Below are 21,433 nucleotides of genomic sequence, written 5' to 3' on the forward strand. Positions count from 1 at the left end.
AGAGAGTCACCCTAGATGTCCCATTGCTCACTGCCCTTTTGGGGCCAGGCAGGACCCGGCATGATGGGTGGAGAGCCGCTCTGAGCTGGATGTCCTCTCTCCTGACTCATCTCCATCCCCAGCCTGTGCAAGGGTGGTTTAAGGGAGGGTGGGGGGAGTTTAGCTCAGGCTGTGAGGGGAGTGGGGCCTTCAGGTTAAGATACTCCCCCACTCTCAAGCCAGGAATCTAGCCCTTCCCCCCGCTGTCCTTGTCTTCTTGAAGGTCATCTTGGGCTGAGATGAGGGATCTCAAGCTAGTGAAGATTGGGGGGTGGGCTGCTGAGCAGTGGGGAGTGGCAGCCGGTGGGAGGTAATAGCAGCCTCAGCGCTAGTGTGGGCAGGCAGGCTGGGAGGTCTGAGGCTGGACCTCCCCTTGGGGAGGTGGGGGCAGTTTGTTTCTCTACAGGGTCGGCAGGCTGGAGAGCATGACTCCTGTTCTGTGTATGGCACTGGTAGAATTCACTGTGAACAGTCTCGGTCAGTGAATTACCGAAGGGCCATAAACAGAGCAGAGACAGATCCGCGAAGGCCTCAGGAGCACCTTATTGCCTTCTGGCCCCGGAGTGGGCTGGCCTGGATGTCAGAAATGGGCTGCTTCCAGGGGGCGCAGGGATGCAAGGAGCCCCATCCAGCGTGTCCCCCCAAGAGGACACGCACCAGGACCATCTGCTTGGCCGATTTTGGCACTAGCACATTTTTGCTTGTCTCTATCTGCTCTGAGCAATCATGTGCAGTGCCAATATGGGAGAAGCAGGACGCCGCAGCCAAATCCACCTCCCCCTGCATGCTTGCGGCTGGCCCTGCCGGGCCCCAGCCTGCTCCTCCTCGCCGCCTCCCTGGCCCATCTGGCTCAGCTGCTGTGTGCGGGCCACAGCCGCGGCCTCGTGGGCAGCCAGATCGCCTTACACCGCCTGGGGCCACAGCTGAGCCGGGAGCCTGGCAATCTGAGCTGGGCCAGCAGATGGGGCCCGCTGGGGGTGGGGGTGGGGGGTGTCACCATCTGTAGGACCAGCCTGCATGGTGCCGCAGGTCAAGCTCGGCTCCCAGCACACCCTTGGGGTGAGGCCTCCCTACGCTGGCAGCATGGGGCCTGGCCTTCTGCAGGTACTGAAGGAAGCACCTCCTGGCAGTGGGGGTGTCCTGGGGGCCACGTCCCTGCAGCTGGAGCCCACCTGTGGAGCAGGTTATCCCTGGGCAGCTCTAAGGGGAGGAAGGCCCTGGGAGGTTCTGGGACAGGTCCATTGTCCTTCACGTCCCACATACTTATCCACATCCCTGGGTCCCTGCATCTGGGCTAGGGCTCGAACCTTCCGCTCCATCGGTGTATCAGGTGTCATTACATATGTAATCTCATTAATCCCCACCACAGCCTTATGGGTAGAATTTTTTTTTTTAATCATTTTATGATGAGGAAACCGAGGCTCTGTAGAGGCCTGGCTGACAAGGTCAGCGGTGAGTGGCAGGGCTGGGCCAATGTGGCTCTCAGTCACTAGTCACAACTTGGGTGGGGTCAGCCTCCTTGGTGGGTTTTGTGCTGGGGGTGCCTCCCACGGGGCTTGGAGTCATCTCAGCCCTGAACCTACAGGCCTGGGCTTCCAGGATGGCCCCGGACTAGACAGAGATCGAGGCTGAGAGGCCTGAACCTAGTCCATCAAAGCTGGGGAAATCCCACTGGCCCCGTGTGAAGCCCGGTGACCGGTGGTTAGCCAGAGGCCGGCCAGCCCGCCTGGGGTACTGACAGGCCAGAGCTGGCAGGCCTGAAGCCACCCGTCGGGCCCTGACTGAGCTGCTTCTGCCTGGGCTATCTCAGACCAGGGCTGGTGACTTAGTCTACAGCTAGTAAGATGTCTGACAGGGCAGTGGTGGAGGGGGTGTGTGGATGAGGCTGTCAGCCAGAGGATAATCAAATGAGCTGCTCAGTAGGAACACGGATGGGCTAGGACACCTGCCTGCCTGGGTGCCTGAGGGACTGCCTTGCAGGGGCTGGGCCACTTCTTTCTACCAGTTTGCTGTATGCCCAACAAGGAAGAACCCCCTTCAGTTCCCTCCCACGTGTGGGGACGGTGTCTCTGTGCAGAAGCCCTTCCAAGCCCCTGCACAGAATAGGAACTGTTGGAAGTGATACGGGCTCCTGCTCGGGTTAGGTGCCCCTAAGTGGGATGCCCCCACAATGGCCCTATTTCCCAGGCCCGGGGCCTGGCTGGCCTGCACCCCATCCTGCTCTGTGCTTCTGCCATCCACCCCAGGACTAAAATGGCTGATCCACGCGAGCACTCGCCTCCAGGGCTCCCAGCTCCAGGTCAGAGGGGCAGGGAGGGAGGGCACCATGCCTTGAATCAGGATGACGCCTGGGGGTGGGGTGGGCACAGAGACCCAGCAAGGGGGGTTAGAAGGCCCCTGGGAGTGGGCGTTTCCTTAGTGTCCCTGGAACTCCTGAAATGTCTGGCCATGTTCTGCCTAGTAGAGAAGGGTGGTACTTCCGGGAAGCCCTGGCCTCAGACCCCCGATGGTCTGCTGCCGGGGCCCTGTTCCTTCCGGACATCACTGGGAAGATGGCTTTGCCTCTGCTCCTGACGCCTGGGACGTCTTTGCTGAGACGAGTGGCAGATGCTGGTGGGGGGTGCGGAGGAGCTGGTCCTGTGCCTCCGTGCCGAGCTACCTCGGGGGGCCCAGCTCTAGCACTCCCCGCGGGAAGTCCTTGGATCCTAACTAGTTTCTAATCCTTGTAATTTAGCTAGTTTGAGGTCAGGCTGCAGTTTGGCTTGGGTGACACTAAAGTAACATCAACCAGGCTGGGACAAGAGCGGTGGGAGAAGACCCTCCCTTTGTCTCCCTACCCCCAGCCTTTGTGCTTCTACTACCCTGAAAATGGGTGCCTGGGTCCTCCTTTGCGTGCCCCCCAGGGGCCCTGTGGCATGGGCAAAAGGTTTTACCCACTCAACAGGCACCAATCTCAATTCTGGAGATTTTTAATGTACCTTAAGCCCAGCGACCACACAGGAATTCTTACAGTCTGACTTAAGCATCTCTTGCTGCGGCGGAAAGCATTTTCTTGCCAGAGTGATAACGTCTCTGGGAAGCGCTCTGTGCTGTTTTGTGGTCTTTTTCAAGAGCAGCTATTCATACCGGGGTGAGTTTACTGCCCTCCCTCCGCCCCCATGCAGGGGACTTGTCTGGTGTTTTGGAGCTTTTGGGGATGGCCGCTCCCCGGAGGGAGCCTGTGAAGTGCATTTTCCAGACTCCCGCCCCTCCCCCACCACTCCATTTGCTTATTCAATCCAGGCCATTATCCCGGTCCCTGCCCCAGCCAGGCTGGCCTCGGCTCGGTGAAATGCGATCCGGCTCCATTGATCGCGAGGCACACTCTCCCCACCCCACCCCCAACCCCCGGTGGCAGGGCGGGGGCTCCAAGCGCTGCGAATGAAGCCAGGTTGACTACAGGGGAGAGATGACCCTCACCAGCGCTTCCCCCTGCCGGTCTGCAGCCACAGGCATGGGGAGAAGAGGCAGGAGCCGCCCCCCAGCCCCACATACACACACACTCTGCGCTGGGGGCGGGAGTGGCCCTGGCCAAGTTGCCAGGCTCTAGGGATACCGTGGGAGCAAGAGAGCTCAGTGCCACCTGGAGTCCCAGAGCTGGCTGGTCCACCCCCACGCTGTGCTGGCCCCAGCTTCCAGGGCCTTGTCCTTGCTCAGAGGCCTGTCACCTTCCCTACCAAGCAGACTGCTGCCTGCCGCAGAGGGGTCTCTCCCTGATGCCCAGGAACAGGCCACCGGCCCTGCCAGGGGCTACAGCTACTCCCCCACCCTGGAGAGAGTCCTGTAATCTTCCTGGTGACCCCTACCCTGAAGGTGGCCCCAGATCTGTTTGCATCTCTGCTCTTCCCAATTCCATCTTCCCAAAGGGTGCGGGAGGGAGGGGTGATGGTGGCTTAGGGCCCCTGCAGAGACCCACAAGAGCCCTGTGGGATGGGCTCGTGCTCCCTGGCTGGCAGCTCCCACAGCTTGGGTTTGTGTTTTGGAAATGAGCCCATTTGTGAGCCAGTCACACTGTCCCGGAAGGCAGGGGCGTGCACTGCACTGAAGACTTGAGGTGACCTGAGACCTTCACGGCTCTTTAGAAAAGAACCTGGCCGTAACCTGGGGTGTGGGACACAGAAGTGTGCCATCCTTGGTGTGAGGTACCTCAGGGCCTGGGGGAATCACTTTTGGGAATCAAATTGCAGCCAACCCTCCCAGGGAGCGTGTGAGTGAGGGGCAGCTGTGAGAGGTGTGGATTATGTTCTGCAGCGGGGAGATGGTGTGGGGCTGGAGTACAGGGCTGGTTTTAGCAGGGCCTGTTCCTAAGATGAGCCATGCTATGGGCCCCCGAGGCTGCCTGAGCCCTGTCTGGGCTGGAACCTCACCCAGGTGTTTGCCCACCATCTGCAGGAACTGTTTGCATCTTTTAGGCTTGATAGCGAGAAAGTAATGATGTGTATCGAAACTCACCTTCCCCGTGGGGTGGGGCAGCTGTCCAACAGGAGCCAAAGGGCTTTAAGCCCTGGGGAATGACATGGGATGGGTGTCCCTGGAAAATGGGACAGTGACATGTGCGTATAAGGTAAACAGCGAAGTGGGAGCCACTTGGTCTAGGTGTTGGGCCCTGTTCCCAGAGCCTCCTGCTGTCAGGTGCCCTCTCGGGTTCCCCCGAGAGCAGGTGGGTATAGCCACCTGGGAGCTGGTGGACCTGGGCTGGGTCCTGATAGCTGCCCCCTGGGTACCCCATCCATCCCTGAGCAGAAGGAGGAGAGGGAGGGACGGGGAGGGGCAGTGGCCTGCAAGGACGAGCTTCCACACTGGATGGCTGAGCAGGAAGGACCACACGCATGGCCTTGCCTGGTGTGTGGGCATGGGCGCCTCCTGCCCCACTAACAGCCCGTCTCTTCTCAGGACACGTCACATACCTGGGCTCCTGGGCCCAGCTGCCGCTTGCCTCCCACCGTTTTTGGCAATGGTAGAACTCACACTGGTGAGGTAATGGGATCCGGTGGTTCTAGACTTGCCAACTATGGTGCGAGGGCTCAGCCAGCAGCTCCGTGCCCAGCCGCCCAGGGAGGGTCCACACCACGCCGGGGCCTGCTGCCCCACTGGAAGGAGGAAGGGGACTCTGGTCCCCAGATTGCTGGGCAGTGGCAGAGGGCAGGTGCAGCTGGAAGTGACACTCAGTGTTTCCCTGCATCCCCCTGAGGTCACAGGTCTCCGAGTCAGCTCTGGCCCTCGGGGGGGAGGGCTTGGGGTCCAGCCCTGCTCCACGGTATGGCCCTGGAATCTGGAGGCGAGGGTGGTGGAGGAGCTGGGGGTAGGAACGTTTGGAGTTCAAGTGCCATCGCCTAGCTCTTCTGGGTGATGACCTCCTCCCTTCCACACGTCACTGATGCCTCACCGAGAGCGGGTCTCTCCTTTGGGTTGTCTGGGAGTGTGAGGGCAGAGAGAGGGCAGACGGTGTGTCCATGGGCATCCAGTAACCACTTGCTAAGCAACGGAGGGAGATAGGATGAAGGCTCTGAGATGTGACTGGGGGAGGGGGGCATTAAAGCCACTTGCATAGGTGCAGGACTAGCCCTGGGGAGATGGTGGCCTGTGGGCTAGGCTCGAGCAGGGTGACAGGCCCCACTCCCAGCAGCCCAGACCCCAGGGTTGCAGTGGGTACTCCATGAGTCAGACCAGAGGCCACAGAACCTGGCTGGGGTTGGGAGTGGGGAGGCTAAGCCCTGGAGTCTCTTTCCTGTGCCTACAGGTGACGCAGGAGCTGCTACCCCAGGAGCAGCAAGGTCGGCTGAGAATTTGTGCATGTGGGTGTGGTCTGACCCACAGGAGACAGGTGAGTGGTAAAATACAAAGGCCTGTCCTCTGCAACCCATCCCCAGGCCTGACCAGCTTTCCATCTCCTGGGAGACACCATTCTACCCCCTCCAGCTGCAGCTCCCGCTGTCTGCTCCCACCAGCCTCTTCTTCCCCCTCACCCGCCTACATTAGTGGCTCCAGCCACTGGGGTTGATGGGTGGGGCAGGGTGGGGCAGGCTGCCTTCAGCCCACCCAGGCTCCCCCAGCTCCATGCAGCTCAGTTGCAGCCTCTGGGGAAGAGATGGGCTCAGGCAGGAAGCTTGGAGGAGGGAAGTAGGTAGGCTGAGGAGGCACCTCCAGAGCCTGCAGAGAGAGAAGGGGGGCTGTTCTCACACTGTCTGCAATTTTCATTAAAAAAAAAATCTGATCAATTATGTGGCAGGCATGGGGAGGACATGGATTTATTCCTTCTTGCTAAACATTTATAGAGTACTAATTACATCGCAGATTCTGTGTACACGCTGGGGGTGTAGCCAGGAACACACGGATATCGCGCAGCAGGCAGGACCACAGCGTGAGCAGGGCTGCCATAGACCAAGGCTGTGGGGCACCTGCTGGGGCATGGGGTGTGGTGGGTGCTCTGGAGGTGGTGGCTCTAAGCTGAGAGCTGAGGAAAAGAGATTGTTCAGGGAAGCACAGATTTCCTTGGGACAATGCCAAGCTGAAAAGCAGGCCAGTCTTCAGGGTCCTGTAGGTCATATCTGTTCTTCAACCTGAAGGCAGTGGGGAGCCATAGAAAGCTTTAGGCAGAGGAGTGATGTGATCAGATGTGTATTGTGGCAAGATCACTCTTGCAGTTATGAGGAGAATGAATGGCAGGATCAGACTAGGGGTGTTAGCTCCATGATGGGGGTGTGAGAGTTAATCCCAGAGGGGAGAAGTTGGCCTGGAAAGGGCTGAGGCAGCCAGGGCTGGATTTCAAAGAGATCAAGTACTTAGAGACAGATTCCACAGGAAGGTGTGAATGGGGAAGAGACAGGAGCCTGGATCCTTAAAGGTCTCTGTTCTTAAGCTTGTGAGAAACAAAACAAGGAGGCTGCCCTGAAAGGTTTAGTGTAGCACTAAACCACAGCGCACTCAGTCGAGCGGCAGGTGAGGCTGTGCACGGTGCCCATGCGCTTCTGATAAATGCTAAGCTGCAGGCAGATGACTATAATCAGAATGAATTTTGTAGTCAAAGCAGGTGTGGAGGTGAGCAGAGTGGGCAGCTGACCTTCCAGGGGCCGCTTGCCTCCTGTTCTTGGCTCACTCCATTGGCACCAGTGCCTGAAGCTGGCTGGTTTGGGGTCTGGAGGCGCAGACAGGAATGAGATTATTCTGGGGCCTTGGTGATGGTGGTGGTGGTGGGGCTAAGAAGAAATGGGGGCTTTGGACAAATTTGGTCCTGGTAAAAGCTCCCAGATTGTGAGCACTTACCTAATGTGCCAAGTTTTCATGATTTCAATGAATCCTTACAACCAGGGGCAGGGCACAGAGGAGCAAGCAGGAGCCGGACAAGGAAGTGCCTTGCTCAAGGTGAGCTGTGGAGCAGGGGATCCCAGCCCTGGCCATCTGCTTCCAGAGGCTGTGAACTGCCACGCCTCACAGCCAGAAGGGAGCCAATTGGGGCTGTGGGGGCTGGGCCAGTGGGTGGCCCCTGGAACCCCTACTGGGGCTGCTACCCCTCACCCACCCTGTGGAGCCTGGGAGCTGGGGCAGCAGAACTAGAATGAAGCAGGACCTGTGGGGAGGCCCCACGGGGAGGAGTGCCCTGGGCACCATCTGTGCCTCCCAGAGGGGCTCCCATTCCTGCCCTGCTCCCCTGACCACCCTCCATGCTAATCTGACCCTGGGACCCCCGCTGTTGCCCCACCCACAGGATCAAGCCAAGCCCTACCTGGTTTCTCAGCCCTGCCGAGTGGTCACCTCACCCCCCACACCCCCTTACTGCTCCTGCCTTCTTTTTATGCTCTGCTAAGAGGAAATTATGCCTGGGTCTCTTGCAACCCCATCTTTCTCTTGCAGCCCAACCTCCCTGCCACTGGTCCTTTCCCTCCACATCCTTTGAACATCATTTGAACTGTCCTCCAGGCCGCCTCTCTCCAATGCCCTCTGCACACTCCTTCCAGCTGAAACCACGCTTCCCCAGCTGACTGGCAGCTCTTTGGGGCCAGCCTGTGTCTCACGCATACTTCTATGCACTGCATCTGTTATGGTGCAGGGTGGTCCTAGGGTCCCACAGTCCTGGGTACTGAGTTCCTGCTTCCCACACAGTGCGTGACCTTGGACACCTCCAGGGTCCTGGTGGCCTCCCGAGCCCCACATGGAAGGGATCCTCATGCGTGGGTCGCCCATCAGCACCACCGAGGTCGCAGGAAGGCCTGGAGACACTGCCCCGGGGTCAGGGCTGAGCAGATGGCTCTAAGCTGGGGAACCCTTTTCCCACAGGGGTCTTGAGGACTGAGGTGGCTCTTCCAGGCCAGGACACCTTTAGGAGCACAGAGTAAGTGTTCTCTGGCATAGTGTCACCAAGACCACCTGTGGCAGGCTCCTAGCAGAGGCCAACATTAAATGCAGGATGAATCCAGCTGCAATGAAGCAACTGCTGGTGAAGGCTAATAGTAAAGGGCTGGGCTGGCTGCCGAGGCTCATAGAAGAGACAGTTCCTGCCCTCCGGGTACATGGTGGAGATGGAGCCAGCACCTGGGGGTGCAGTAATACACCTGCTGGGCAGTGTGGACAGAGGGCCCGGGAGTGTGGGACAGACAGGAGGTGGGGCTGGGGCTATAGAAAGGAATGGTCTCCAGGATGGGGATGGCCCAGCATGTGTTGAGCAAAGGAGGGACTTAAAATGAACCATATAGAGAGGATTGAGATGGACAAAGAGAAGGGGGAAGAAGCAGGCTCCAGGAGGAGGAACAAGTGTGGACAAAGTCTGCAGCCTGGAGGGACAAGCCATAGCCAAGTGATGGCAGGAGAGTCAAGTCAGAGACTAGGGGAGACCCGGGCTCTGGGGCCCAGAACACTCACCCAAGGAGGCAGTGCCTTTCGCCACTAGGACGAGGGCAGAGCAGGCATGTGGGGCACAGCCAGGACCGTGCAGAGCAGTGGGGAAATTTGGCAATGTCCGCAGACAGTTTTGGTTATGACAGCTGGGGGGAAGGGGTGCTACTGGCAGCCAGTGGGTAGAGGCCAGGGATGCTGCTAAACATTCTGCAAAGCACAGCCCCTCATGGCAAAGAATTATCAGGCCCAAGATGTCAACAGAGCCAAGGGTGAGAAACCCTGGTACTGAGTGATGGGCTGGAAAGAGCAAGTTGACATCTGAGAAGAAGTGCTAAGTCCTGGGTTTAAGTTAGAAAAAATCAACTGTGCAAGGACAAAATTGGAGGAGACTTGACTGTATTGGAAGGAGTGTGAAAAGGCAAACCTGATGACTTTGGTTGACCACCTGGGGAGTACTGAAGAAGGGGGACAGGAGGCAGATCATGGGAGGTGAGCCTGCCATGGAGCCCTGGGGTGAACAGATCATGTCTGTGCCTTGGTCATGTTCGGAGGGGCTGCACTGGGGAGTCAGACCAGAACATGGACAGAACCATGAACCAGGTACCCAGGTACCCATCTGTGGATTACTTTATTGCTAGCTTGGTGATAAATTTAAGGAGATATTTAAAAAATATTTTTAAATCCAGCTTGTGTTGGTTTTCATTGGGAGGATCAGTCAGGAAATCTAGTCCACTTAACCATTCTCCAATCTCTAGGGAAAGTTGAAACTGGAGATTTTACTCACTGTGAAAGCTATTTCCAAGTATTTGCAGTCGGAATGAGATGTTTGCAATTCTCTGTGACTCAAGACAATGGAACCAGGAGCAATTGGTGGTCTTTATGGAGAGGCAGATTCTGTATCATCCAGCAGAATAACTTCCTGACTGGTAGACTGGGCCTGTGATTCATGAAGGGGTGGGCTCACCCGTCTGGAGATGTTTAAACCAAGGTGTTGGGCTGCTGTGGTGGGATGGCAGCCTTTGATGGGAGGCTGGACCAATGCCAAGTTTATGCTTAGGCCAGTTCCTAACCCAAGGGGGGTCTTTCACAACTCCCTAAACTCACCAGCCTTATCTAGGCATAATTCAGCTCACACTTATTTACACAGTTTTAAAAATGCATCTAAGTGCTACTGCAATGGAAATACTATAAATCAGGAGTTTTGCATTCATGGTAGATGTGTCTTTTCTCAAACAGCAGATATTGAAAAGCCAATCCCTATAGTAGTTGGGGCTGCTGGGCCATGGGTTCTCGTCACTGTGCCAACCCTGTATTAGGGGTTCTGGAAGCTTTGCTGCAGGTGTTGGGCCAGGCATGACCCGAGCCTTTTCAGGAATGGCAGGTGTCCTCTGCACTGGCTCCATGAGGGATTCTTAGAGGAAGAGCCCAGTGGGAAAGGGAGGCAGAAGCTTTTGGAGATGATGCTGGAGGCTGCAACAAAGGCTTTCTCTTCCCAGCCATGACTCCGCTATGGAGACACTTCTGGAGAGTATCTTGTATGTGCCCTCCACCCCTGATGACATCTTCCTTGCCTGTCCTGGGGAACCCCTGCCTTCTAGGGGCCAGCCTTGTCCTGCCTCATCTGTCCTGGGATGGCAGCCTAAGGGCAGGGCAGGGTTTAGGTGCCTTTAGGACTAGAGGAGGAAGGACAACTTCCTGTGGAGGTTGTCAGGGCAGGGGTTGGGTGGGTGGATGGGAGTGTGATGCAGGCAGGGAAGGAACTGGGGTGGGGGTGAGGGGCTGACACTTTTATGTAAACAGATTTGCATCTTTTACAGTTTACAGTTGTGTAGAAATAAAATCCTTCATTGCCACTGACTAACCCACAAATCTGAGATGCCTTCTCTCTATGAAACCCCAAAGGCATCTTAACTTGGTGGGTTTGAACCCAAAATGGTTTTATTTTTGCAGCCATTACCCTTACCATGTTGTATTGACTCTCCCTTCTAGTTCCTTAATGACATTTTGGGTGGATTCCGTAATTTTGTAAACACTCTCATCATTGAATCCAGTTCACTTTGAAGCTTCAGTCTTAAGCTCGACTTAAACTTCTTCATCTTCTTTCCCGCTCTGCAAGAGGGCAGGACCTGCTGTGTGCAGGGTGGGAGTGTGGTCTGTGTTGGAGGTGCCTCCACTCTCTCCTCTGAGTCCACATCCTCCAGGATTAGGGGATGGAGGGTGGTGGGCAGGCAGGGAGGATGGGAAAGGGAAGGCAGCAGTCCTAATAGCCAGTGATCCTAGTAGCTCCTTTCCCACTCCCCACAGGTCTATGTACTGGGAGGGGCCAGATCAAGTGGAAGCTGGGGGTAGCAGGGTCGATTTTGCAGCCTCTTAGTAAGCCTCTTGAGAATATGGGTGTTCGAATGTGGGGGAGGACTCGTGGTCCTCAGTTGTGGCACCTGATCACCAATTCCAGGAAGAGTCCCAACAGCCTCCTGTCACACCCATTTGACTGCTCACCAATTGATGGTTGCTCACCTCATTTGAAGCATTGACCCCATAGGTGGACAATGTATGGCCTCCTTTTATTCAGTCTTGATTTCTTATTCCTATTTTCTTATTTCATTGTATGCATCTTTTATATAATCTTCAAATTACTCTCTGGGAAGAAGTGTTAAAATCAACTCTTTTGGGGATGACGAAAACACTCTAAAGTTATATTATGGTGAGGGTTGCACAACTCTGTAAATATACCAAAGACCAGTTCACTTTAAACTGGTGAACTTAATGGTATGTAAATGATATCTCAATAAAACTGTTTTAAAAAAGCTATCTTGATGTGGCCCTCTCTCTCTAACTAAGCCACCTTGGCAGGTGATCTCGCTGCCCTCCCCCCTACGTGGGACCTGACTCCCAGGGGTGTAAATCTCCCTGGCAATGCAGGATATGACTCCCAGGGATGAATCTGGATCCAGCATTGTGGGATTGAGAACATCTTGACCAAAAGAGGGATGCGAAATGAAACAAAAGAAAGCTTCAGTGGCTGAGAGATTTCAAATGGAGTCGAGAGGTCACTCTGATGGACATTCTTATGCACTATATAGATAACCGTTTTTAGGTTTTAATGTATTGGAATAGCTAGAAGTAAAAATCTGAAACTATCAAACTCCAACCTAGTAGCCTTGACTCTTGAAGACAATTATATAACAATATAGATTACAAGGGGTGACAGTGTGATTGTGAAAACCTTGTGGATCACACTCCCTTTAGCCAGTGTATGGATGGATGTAGGGACAAAAACTAAATGAACAATAGGGTGGGATGGGGGGGGGGATGATTTGGGTGTTCTTTTTTATTTTTACATTTTATTCTTATTCTGATTCTGGTATAAGGAAAATGTTCAATAATAGATTGGGGTGATGAATGCACAACTCTATGATGGTACTGTGAACAGCTGATTGTACACCACGGATGACTGTATGGATGGTATGTGAATATATCTCAATAAAACTGAATTTAAAAAAACAGGGTGGGAGGAGGGGAGGATTTGTGTTTTTCTTATTTTTACTTTTTCTGGTATAAGAAAAATGTTCAAAAACAGATTGGGGTGATGAATGCACAACTCTATGATGGTGCTGTGAACAGTTGATTGTACACCACGGATGATTGTGTGATATGTTAATTATATCTCAATAAAACTGAATTTAAAAAAAAAACTACCTTGCGGTCACAGGGGAGGGTGGGAGTGGGGGCCTAGGAACAGGGGAGGGTGGGAGTGGGGGCCTAGGACACAGTGTTGGTTAAAGAAAGCATGCCCACCCTAATGACCCCTAATTTGCCGACTCAAACCTTCACAGATCCAAGGCGGTGTTGGCCATGGTAGAAGCAAAGCGAGGCTGTGGGGATGGCAGAGCATCTGAGGTGGAGGTAACGATGGTAACTACCACTTGGCGAGGACTAGAGTGGACCCAAATCGCAGGTCTTTCCTCCCAGAGCTGCCCCCACCTACGGGGAAGACCCCAGCACCCAGGTTTGTTTGTGCCAAGGCTCCCCTGGCCGACGCTGATTGGGCTGGAGGTGGACACGTGGCTCCGTCGGCCAATCAGATACGCGCTCCCGAGACTGCGGCTGATAGTCGGGCATGCTGTCCCTCCCGGCGGTTCGGGGAGCTCTGCCCGCGGCCCCCGCCGGCTGGAAATACAGCACCTTTGCTCAGGTCACTTCCCAGATTTCTGCGGTTCACAACCGGAAAGGGCGCTTTCCTGCATCATCTTGTTCGGTCTCCTCAGGCGGGCAGGGGCGATGCTTTGCGGCAGGAAATGGGGGTCGCGGGACTCACCCCTAGGAAATACCCGGCCGAGATCAGCCCCGCTCCGCCTGGCTCTGGAGCCCGCCGGCTGCTGCCCCTGGTTTCTCATGGTAAAATAGTTACGTCTTGAACCACCTGCTTTACAGGGAGAAGCAAAGGACTTGGACGACCACACTGATAAAGCCCCACCAACTGTCGTTATTCACTGTCCACATAGGTTTGCTGTTTTGCACAGATGAGAACCCTGAGGCTCAGGGTAAGAAATCCTGTCATGTGATTAGTCTACCTTAAATTTTCTCCTGTGAATTAAAATTTTTAATTAAAAATTTTAATTAAAGTAAGTTACATGTAAAATTTAAATAACTTTTACAGCTGTTTTCTTGCAGTGATTTTAGCAAATTTGGTAAATTCCCGACTTGTTTAATTTCTTTGATTTCAACATTGTTCTTTACAAAAGTGAAGGCAGGAGAAGCTCAGTAGAACAGTGAAATGGGGAGGAACGAACCCCACCAAAACTCATAAGTCTGGGCTGGAGGTGCAGTGTGGCCAGTCATGTGGCTCCCCCATCTCTGTGCCTCTAGGCTTTAACCTCCAAAGCCTAAGCACAAGGGCACAAGGATGCTGAAAGGCTGTCTGGGGCTTAAGACCAAATGATGATTCACAATTCCACTCCTTTGCCAAGATTTGGCTTGGCCGAAGCCTTGCTCAGTGGTTCCTGATATTATGATTAACTGTTCTCTTATGTTTGGTTCCTGGAGCTTTTGAAGAAAACAGCATAAGAGTAATTGCTCATGCCCACAAATGTTCAGGTACTAACATCTTCACTGCCCTTCACCTGGTCAGAGTATCACAGGGCCAGATTATTCATAGGAATAAAATCAAGATTATTTTCTCATTAAAAAAAAAAACTTGATTAAAGGAGATTTGTGGGAATGAATATTTTGGTTCCCTGAATTTTCTGGAATAAAGAACCACTGGAAAACTAGGTTCACTTATCCAATGAGATGTACTGAGTGCCTGCTACATGGATTTTGTGTATGTGTGATGATGATGATGATGAAAAGGGCCTGCCACTGGGAGGCTGTTCTGTGTACATGAGCCCTATGAAAGGACCATGATGCAATCCTTATGACGGCCTCAGAAAACACTGACCATTGGGAGGGGCTGCATTTTGCACATGGGCTGAGCTCATGACACTCCTAGAGGTTACTTTAAAAAAAATGGAAGCCTGATGTGCCACTTGTTTTGTTGCCACCTACCCGAGTGGCTGGCACAGAAAGCAAGGATTCTAGAGACAGACATATCAGGGTTTGATCCCAGTAAGACACCAATTAAGACTGATAAAGAAGCACTCTAGATAATCCAGAGTTCCATGGACGGCCAATAGCAGTAATATCTGGTTGATTCAGCCACAATCAATCCTCTTTGTCTGATCTATCCTCTCTGTTGGAAACAGCTGTGTGCCATTTGTGCAAGAACGGGGAGAGGTAGGTAATTGGTTTTACTGAGCCATAGTGAAGCATCAAGAAAACCTTTGGTGGCCTTCCCCATTCAATTATTCTAATCATCACCAGGAAACCAACCAAAAGATCCAACAACAAAAAGAAAGGGGTGGAGGTGGAAAAGAGAGCAGATCATTCCAGGTTGAGGCACAGAATCTGCACAAATATGGAGAAGCAAACTATTGGGGGGCTTAGAAAGAGCTTCAAGCTGGAAAGAGTTGCCATGTTAAGGCAATGAGCTGGGTGGGAAAGCAATGAGTGAGGACCTAAGGAAACAAATAAAGGCTTGGGGCCTATGTTTTAAGGATAAACCATGCCAATAGTAACAGCGCTTACGTTGGGAGATGATGCAGAGGCACCCTGATATGAAATCAACTCTTAAATAAAGAACTCCAGGGTAGAGGCTTTCAAAACTATCTTTAGGATTTTTCAAGCTAGAATTTCCCGTCCCCCTCATATCATGATATAAAACTGGTGGGGGGAGGGGGAATGTTTGTTTGGGAAAAAACTTAAACCACAAAACTCCCAAATCCCAATTCAGTGGAGCTGCTGTGGCAGGGGCAGCCGGGCAGGAGGCCCTGATCCTGTCCTTAGCTCCCTCCTTATGGAGTTTTGCTAAAACTTCAAGAACACAGATTGAAAAACACTGATGCGAGTACAAGCAACTTTTAAAAAAAAGGCACCCCAAAAGATGGTTGCTTTTGTTTAAGAGGTCAGGTGCTCCTAGAGAGATGAACAGTTCCACTTCCTGTTGCCACATTTTTAACTATTTATTGAATGAGGCAGTAATAGACAATGGAAAACAACACAGAATCCATGCTCTGCTACTGGGGTTTTGCTTTTTTCTTCTTGGCAATTTCTCAAACTATTAGGAGGTTATTTCACCACAAAGGAACACGGCCTTTAAAGCCCCTGGACAGCTTCACAATGACGATAAAAAATAATAATTAAAAAAATAACAAACTGTAGACCTAGGACTGTTCATCCCTAAATTTCCCTACCCTCCCCCCATTATGTACAGAAAAAAACATACAAAGAACATTGGATAGTTTTATATAAAACAAGCAAATACAAGAATTTGAAACTTTCTCAAAGGCTGAGCAAGACATGAAGAATCTTTTAATGTCGCATTAAAAAAACACATTAAATACACTGTCACACACGTCGGGGGACCTGGGAGGGGAGGAGAAGAGTTGTCCCTGTACTCAAGGAGCAGAGATTTGGCCTGTTGAGAAGTCAGGTGAATTTAGCCACTGGAGATTCAGGGCTTGTAGCTGAGAAAATGCAGAATTTAGTAGATAAAAAGAACATTCAGACCAGTCGACACCTGTGAGTAGGAAAGCTGGGTGGGGCCTGGGCCCACCAGGACGCACTGGGAAAATGTGCCTCCAAATCTGTGGAGTTCCTTCTGAAGCAGGGCCTGAACCAGGGGTGCAGAAAACACCCTCAGTCCTTTCCTCTTCTAACATGTCACCGTGACGTGATGGCCAGCCTCGGGTGGGCCAGGCGCACCTTTTAGTTCCAGAGTCTCCCCTGGAGAACTACAGAAAGTAACAGGAAAGGAGAAAATGGCTCCTATCGGTGTATCCTGGTCTATGAAGTTTTTTTCTCCCTCCTTCCTTTGCCCTTCCAGCCCCTCCCACCCCCCTTCCCACTCGCCCCCCAGCCACGCACCCACACGTACCCTCACACATACACGCTCCTCAAACCCTCAATACATGTTACCTTCAGTTCATATACTTGACCAATCCAGGACTGACCTTAAAACCAAAGCAACATTTTAAGGGTCATGAGATCGAGAAGGCTTCCTGGGAAGGGGAAGAGATGGGAGGCTGAGGAAAACCCTCCGGTCCCTGCCTGGGAGCTTTCAGGACATTCACCTGCCTGCGGCAAGGTCAGCACCTGGGCCAGCCCGAGGAGCATCTGAGCTGCCAGACCACAAGGCCCCTGGACCCTGCACACATATTTTCTGGACCCCACCCCATTCTGGAACCCCCTTCCTTAGGTGAGTCCAGCAGGGAGAGTTCTGAGCGGTCACTGGGAGGCAGCTTTGGTGTATGGCACGGTCACCTCTGCCTGAGTTTGTCAGTAGCGCAACGCATGACCCTGGTATGAACAAAAACCGGGTGACTGTGTCTGGCCACGTACCGTACCACCCACTAAACTGGGTGAATTATTTTTCCACAGCTCACCTTGATTTCATACAGATAATTCCATGCGGGTTTCATATATATATATTTATATATTTATATATATATATGTAAATGTGTGTGTCCATATGTACACATATACATATATTCACACTCACACATACAAGCACATAAGTATACACACATGTTTCCGCAGAAAGAAGTCCTGCCACAATTTGGCTTTTTCGGGACAGCGAAATTGACAGTGCAGTATCTTACTTCACTGATGCCAGAAAATCAAAAGTGGTGCTTAAAAAAATGCAATTCCAAAATCTGCTGCCTTTCTTCCTTTTAAAAACAAAGGTTAACAAAACTTTTCTTCTGAAGTCGAGAGACTTAATTCCATTTGATTGCACCTCTGCAAACGTGTAAAAAATTTTGAAGTAGACTAGAAACAAAGCCATGATATGGCTGCATGTCACTGTTCCAAGGTCACCACCTCCACAGCCTGGCCGTCCATGGTGACTGTGCTGTCCGATATCCTGGTGGTCACGGGGGCCATGGCCACCTGCACTGGCCCATTGCCCTGGGCCAGGCTGGTCACCACAGTCTGGTACATGCTCACAGGGATCTGGACCAGGCCTGGGGAGACAAAGGGAAGACACGTTGGTGGGGATTGTGCTCAGTCCCCAGGGGCTGGCTGCACAGTGGCCACCAGTGCTCGCCCTTCAGGGCACCGCTGTTTGCCAGCCCCGGCGAATCACATACTCATTGCTCAGGCACAAATAAATGTCTTTACTCACCAATTCTAATTTTTAAAAAACAGGTTATCAGGAAAGAAAGGCTTGGAGAAACTGTGCAACACATGCCTCAGGGCAGGGCCCCCCAACCCCCAAGTGCTGAGCCTGCCTGCCTCCAGCTGTGGACACATGGGTCCTTCAGGTGTGAACTCCTCTTCTCTGAAGCTCACCCCCCTCTAACTTTCTTCCACTGTGAACAGGCCACCATTCATTCTTGTTGATATTCAGTTATACTGCCTTCTTCAACTCGCTTTCTGCCCATGCTCAAGTTTCTCTCAGCTTGAAAACTGAAAGTTTCTCCCTAAATTCTGTCCTGTCCTCTGCCACTGCTCTGTGTCCTTCCTTTCTGAGTTAAGTTTATTAAAAAAGTAGCCTAAGTCATTGGTTTCCTGATTTTTAGATTTCACAGGCAAATAAAAATTTTAAACACATTTCGAGGTCAATTTTTAAAAAGGCATTTCCAGTTAAATAAGGCAGAATACGGATATACATATCTACCTCCACTTCATCTTGAAACTAAGATTGTAGTAAAGGGGGAGGGGAAGGACATAAATGAGGGAGGTCATATTTTTGGAAGATGCAAGCAAATGTCAAGTGGCTCTGACTTGGCAGAAAGATGGAAGTTGCAACTCCTGTGCCCAGAGAGGGGAACACTAAAAGAAGCAAGTTGGTTTGCCCACAAACCTCAGAAGACTCAGGACCTGGAGACCTAGATATTGCAGAAAGAGGGGTGAGGCTGAAGACAGGAATTAGCTGAAAGTTTGTATTCAACTGACTGGACCAGTAGATCCCCCAACCCACTATTCAAGATACACGGACCTTTTTCCCTGGAATATCTGCGGTTCATTCATTGTACTGAGAAACTGACCTGGAGAGGTTTAAAGAAAAGATTTCTCAGTAGTGGTATTTGGAGGATGGGGAGGCAGTGAAAAATCTGGTCTGCTGTCTTAACACTCACATTGAAGCCCACAGGTCAACAAGCTCTGTCCCTGCACGTGCTGCCTCCAATCAGCATTTCAGTGTCTTACTCTTAAGTTACACAGAGATAGCAGGGACAATGTGGGGAGCAGAAAACAAGAATGAAATGCACCCCCAGACTCTAATATTCTCAGAGAGAGAAGAGAAGATTTGTATCATAAGAATACCATTCTATAAAAAAGGAGTATGAGAAAAATTTTAAAAGAGCTCTTTAAGATTAAAAATTCAATAGATGAAATAAATTCAGAAGGACCAGAAGATAAAGACAAGGAAATCTTTCAGAGTAGAAAAGAAAAGATTAAAAAAGGGGAAGTAGGAGAGAAAATATGAGACTTATAAATAATCTAGGAGATCCAACCTCTGATAATAGACAATTCCAGAGAGAAAAGAAAAAATAGAAGGTAGGAAATAATCAGAGACATTATAAGTAAATTCTCAGAACTGAAAGACACGAGTGTCAGATTGAAAAGGCCCACTTGATATCCAGCACAATAGATAGAAAAGATCTAGACACTAAGAAACATTTTTGCAAAATTTTGGACTATCAGGGATAAAGAAAAGATCCTAAAAGCTCCCAGAAAGGAAAAAAAAAGGTCATATAAAAAGATCTGCAAATCAGAACACAGAGTGAGATTTCTCAGCAGCAATCTGGAAGCTAGAAGAAGGGAGCAATGAAAGAAAAGGCTTTCAATCTAGAATTCTATACCCTGCCCATGAAGTAAGTGCAGAGGCAGATCAAAGACATCTCCAGATAGTGAGGGCTCAAATAAATGGGCCACCCATGCACCTTTTCCCAGCAAGCTCTGAAGATGAAAACTATGAAAGGAGTGGTTGTACAATCTAGGAGACTGACTCCACTCTAGAGGATGGTGAAGGGAGCTCTGGGATGAAGACAAGGGGCCCAAGATGAGCGCTGGGCAGCAGGCCTGAGGAGGGCAGGGCACCCTGGGGTAAAATGGCACCGAGGAGCTGACACATTTGACCATGTGGGAAAGAGTACAGAGAGGGGCTTCCATTTGCATTAGTTGGGTAGAACTGGTGATTCCTACTTTAAAAAGTAGAAGCAAAAAGAAGCATGTATTAACTTTAACAGAAAATAAAAGTTATACAAAAAGGTAAATGTAATCATAATTCACTGCTTATCTTGGCAGTGAACAATTTTTTCAAAGCTACAAATACAATGTGAACACTAAGTTAACTAAAAATTGTGACAGTCTTAACTCAAAAAATAACAATATAAGACTGTTATTTAGAGCCATGAAGATATATACCACAAAAAAAAAAAAAAAAAAAAAAAAGCAGAAAGTGTTACCTTTGAGTTGCAGACTTTTTAAAAAAAGCTTTTAGTCCTCTGACATTTAAAACCTATTAGTTTGGTGAAATTAAAAATTAATTTTAAAAAGTTATGTTAGAATATTTTCTCATGCAAAAAAAAAAAAACAAAAACAAACAAAATAAAGTGTTATTTTACAATGTTAAACTGTTTCTAACTGTTTTCTAGGGCTAAGTTTTTTTGTTTTTAACATTGTTTTATTGTGAAATATAACATGCAGAAAAGTGATAAATTTCACATTGCAGTTTAACAAGTAGTTATCAAGGAAGTTTCAAAGTATAATATGGGTTACAGTTCAATTTCAGTTATTTCCTTTAGGCTGTTCTAATACACTAGATACTAAAAAGAAATATCTATGTAATAATTCAGTGTTCATAATCATTTGTTAAATCCTAACTTCTCAGTTACAACTTCTAGTGGTATGTTTTGCAAGTGTAGGGATAAGTATTTGATGATGCAACATAAAACCAAGCTTGATGATTGTCATTTTTGAAAATCCAGGACCACTTTTGTATGAGTTAACAGAAATGGAAGCCTATCTAGCCACTCCTCACACTTGAGATGCTGGAGCCTGAAAAGAGGAGGAGACAGTGGCCAGCTGGGCACTCTCACGTGGGGCTGGGAGGAATGAGGGCTGGGAGGTCAGGCATTGGCTTCAGAGAGTTGTAGGGCTCAATTTCTTTTATCTAGACCTTTGCAAATGGCTCTTAAATGTCTCTAAATCAATCTTTCTTTCAGTTCACCCCAACCTGCCACCCGAATTACCTTTCCATAACAGGTCACTCACCTAATTTTAAACTTTCAAATCCCATGACGTTAAAAAGGTTCCCAAAGCCTATAATAAAGTTTAAATGCTTTAGAATGGTATTCGAGGACTTTCATGATTTGCTCTGCTCTATCTTTCCAGTACTCCCCCCACCTCCCACCCCGTCCGCCAGGCAGCCTGTGCTCTGGGCAGCCCCCTGGACTACTCTCAGTTCCCCCAACATAACATCTTGGTCATATTCCTTTCTCTTGGCCCTATGCTCGGGTTGTTCAGCTACTGGAATTCCCTCACCCCCACTACCTCCCCTTTAAAACTCAGTCCAGTTGTCCTCTTGGAGGCCTGCCCCACCCCGGACCCAGTCAATACTCAGTACAGCCTCCTCTGGTGTCCACTGGGATTCTCAATAGGCATCAAGCCAGGAGCGTATAATCCAGCTTGGGCCAGTTAATGAGTGTGTACAGGCCTTCCCACTTGTTTGAGGGCTTCTTCAAGGCCAGGTCTGGCTCTGGTTCATTTTATATTTCCCACACTATGAGGTTCAAAGTCTGGCACAAATTGGCATCAACACAGCACCAAGGGCAAGAGGCCAAGGGAATGTATTGTTGGCTTAACCCGTACACAGCCAGGTCCCACTCTCCAGTCATCAGGCCACAAGTATGGGTGTGAATATACAAGGCAGCCATTCAACCCCTTCAACCCCCACCACAACCCCCGTGTATCCTGATCA

The 21,433-nt window shown here is 50.8% G+C and overlaps 1 protein-coding gene across 5 annotated transcripts in view; it reads right to left on the minus strand.

Annotated features, from left to right (window-relative positions):
- Positions 1-15,797: 15,797 nt before the first annotated feature.
- Positions 15,798-21,433, minus strand: part of NRF1 (nuclear respiratory factor 1) — a 149,203-nt gene continuing 143,567 nt past the window's right edge. For 4 of the 5 annotated variants that reach the window (XM_037836170.1, XM_037836172.1, XM_037836171.1 and 1 more), the window contains exon 11: positions 16,375-17,471. In XM_037836170.1, coding sequence (XP_037692098.1) covers positions 17,308-17,471 — 164 coding nt within the window. In that variant the 3' untranslated portion in view covers positions 16,375-17,307. Of the gene's footprint in view, positions 16,242-16,374; positions 17,472-21,433 lie in introns of those variants that run through there. The other variant, XR_005216961.1, reaches the window with a different exon arrangement.

Source organism: Choloepus didactylus, chromosome 5, assembly GCF_015220235.1.
Source record: "Choloepus didactylus isolate mChoDid1 chromosome 5, mChoDid1.pri, whole genome shotgun sequence".
Classification (NCBI taxonomy): Eukaryota; Metazoa; Chordata; class Mammalia; order Pilosa; family Megalonychidae; genus Choloepus; species Choloepus didactylus.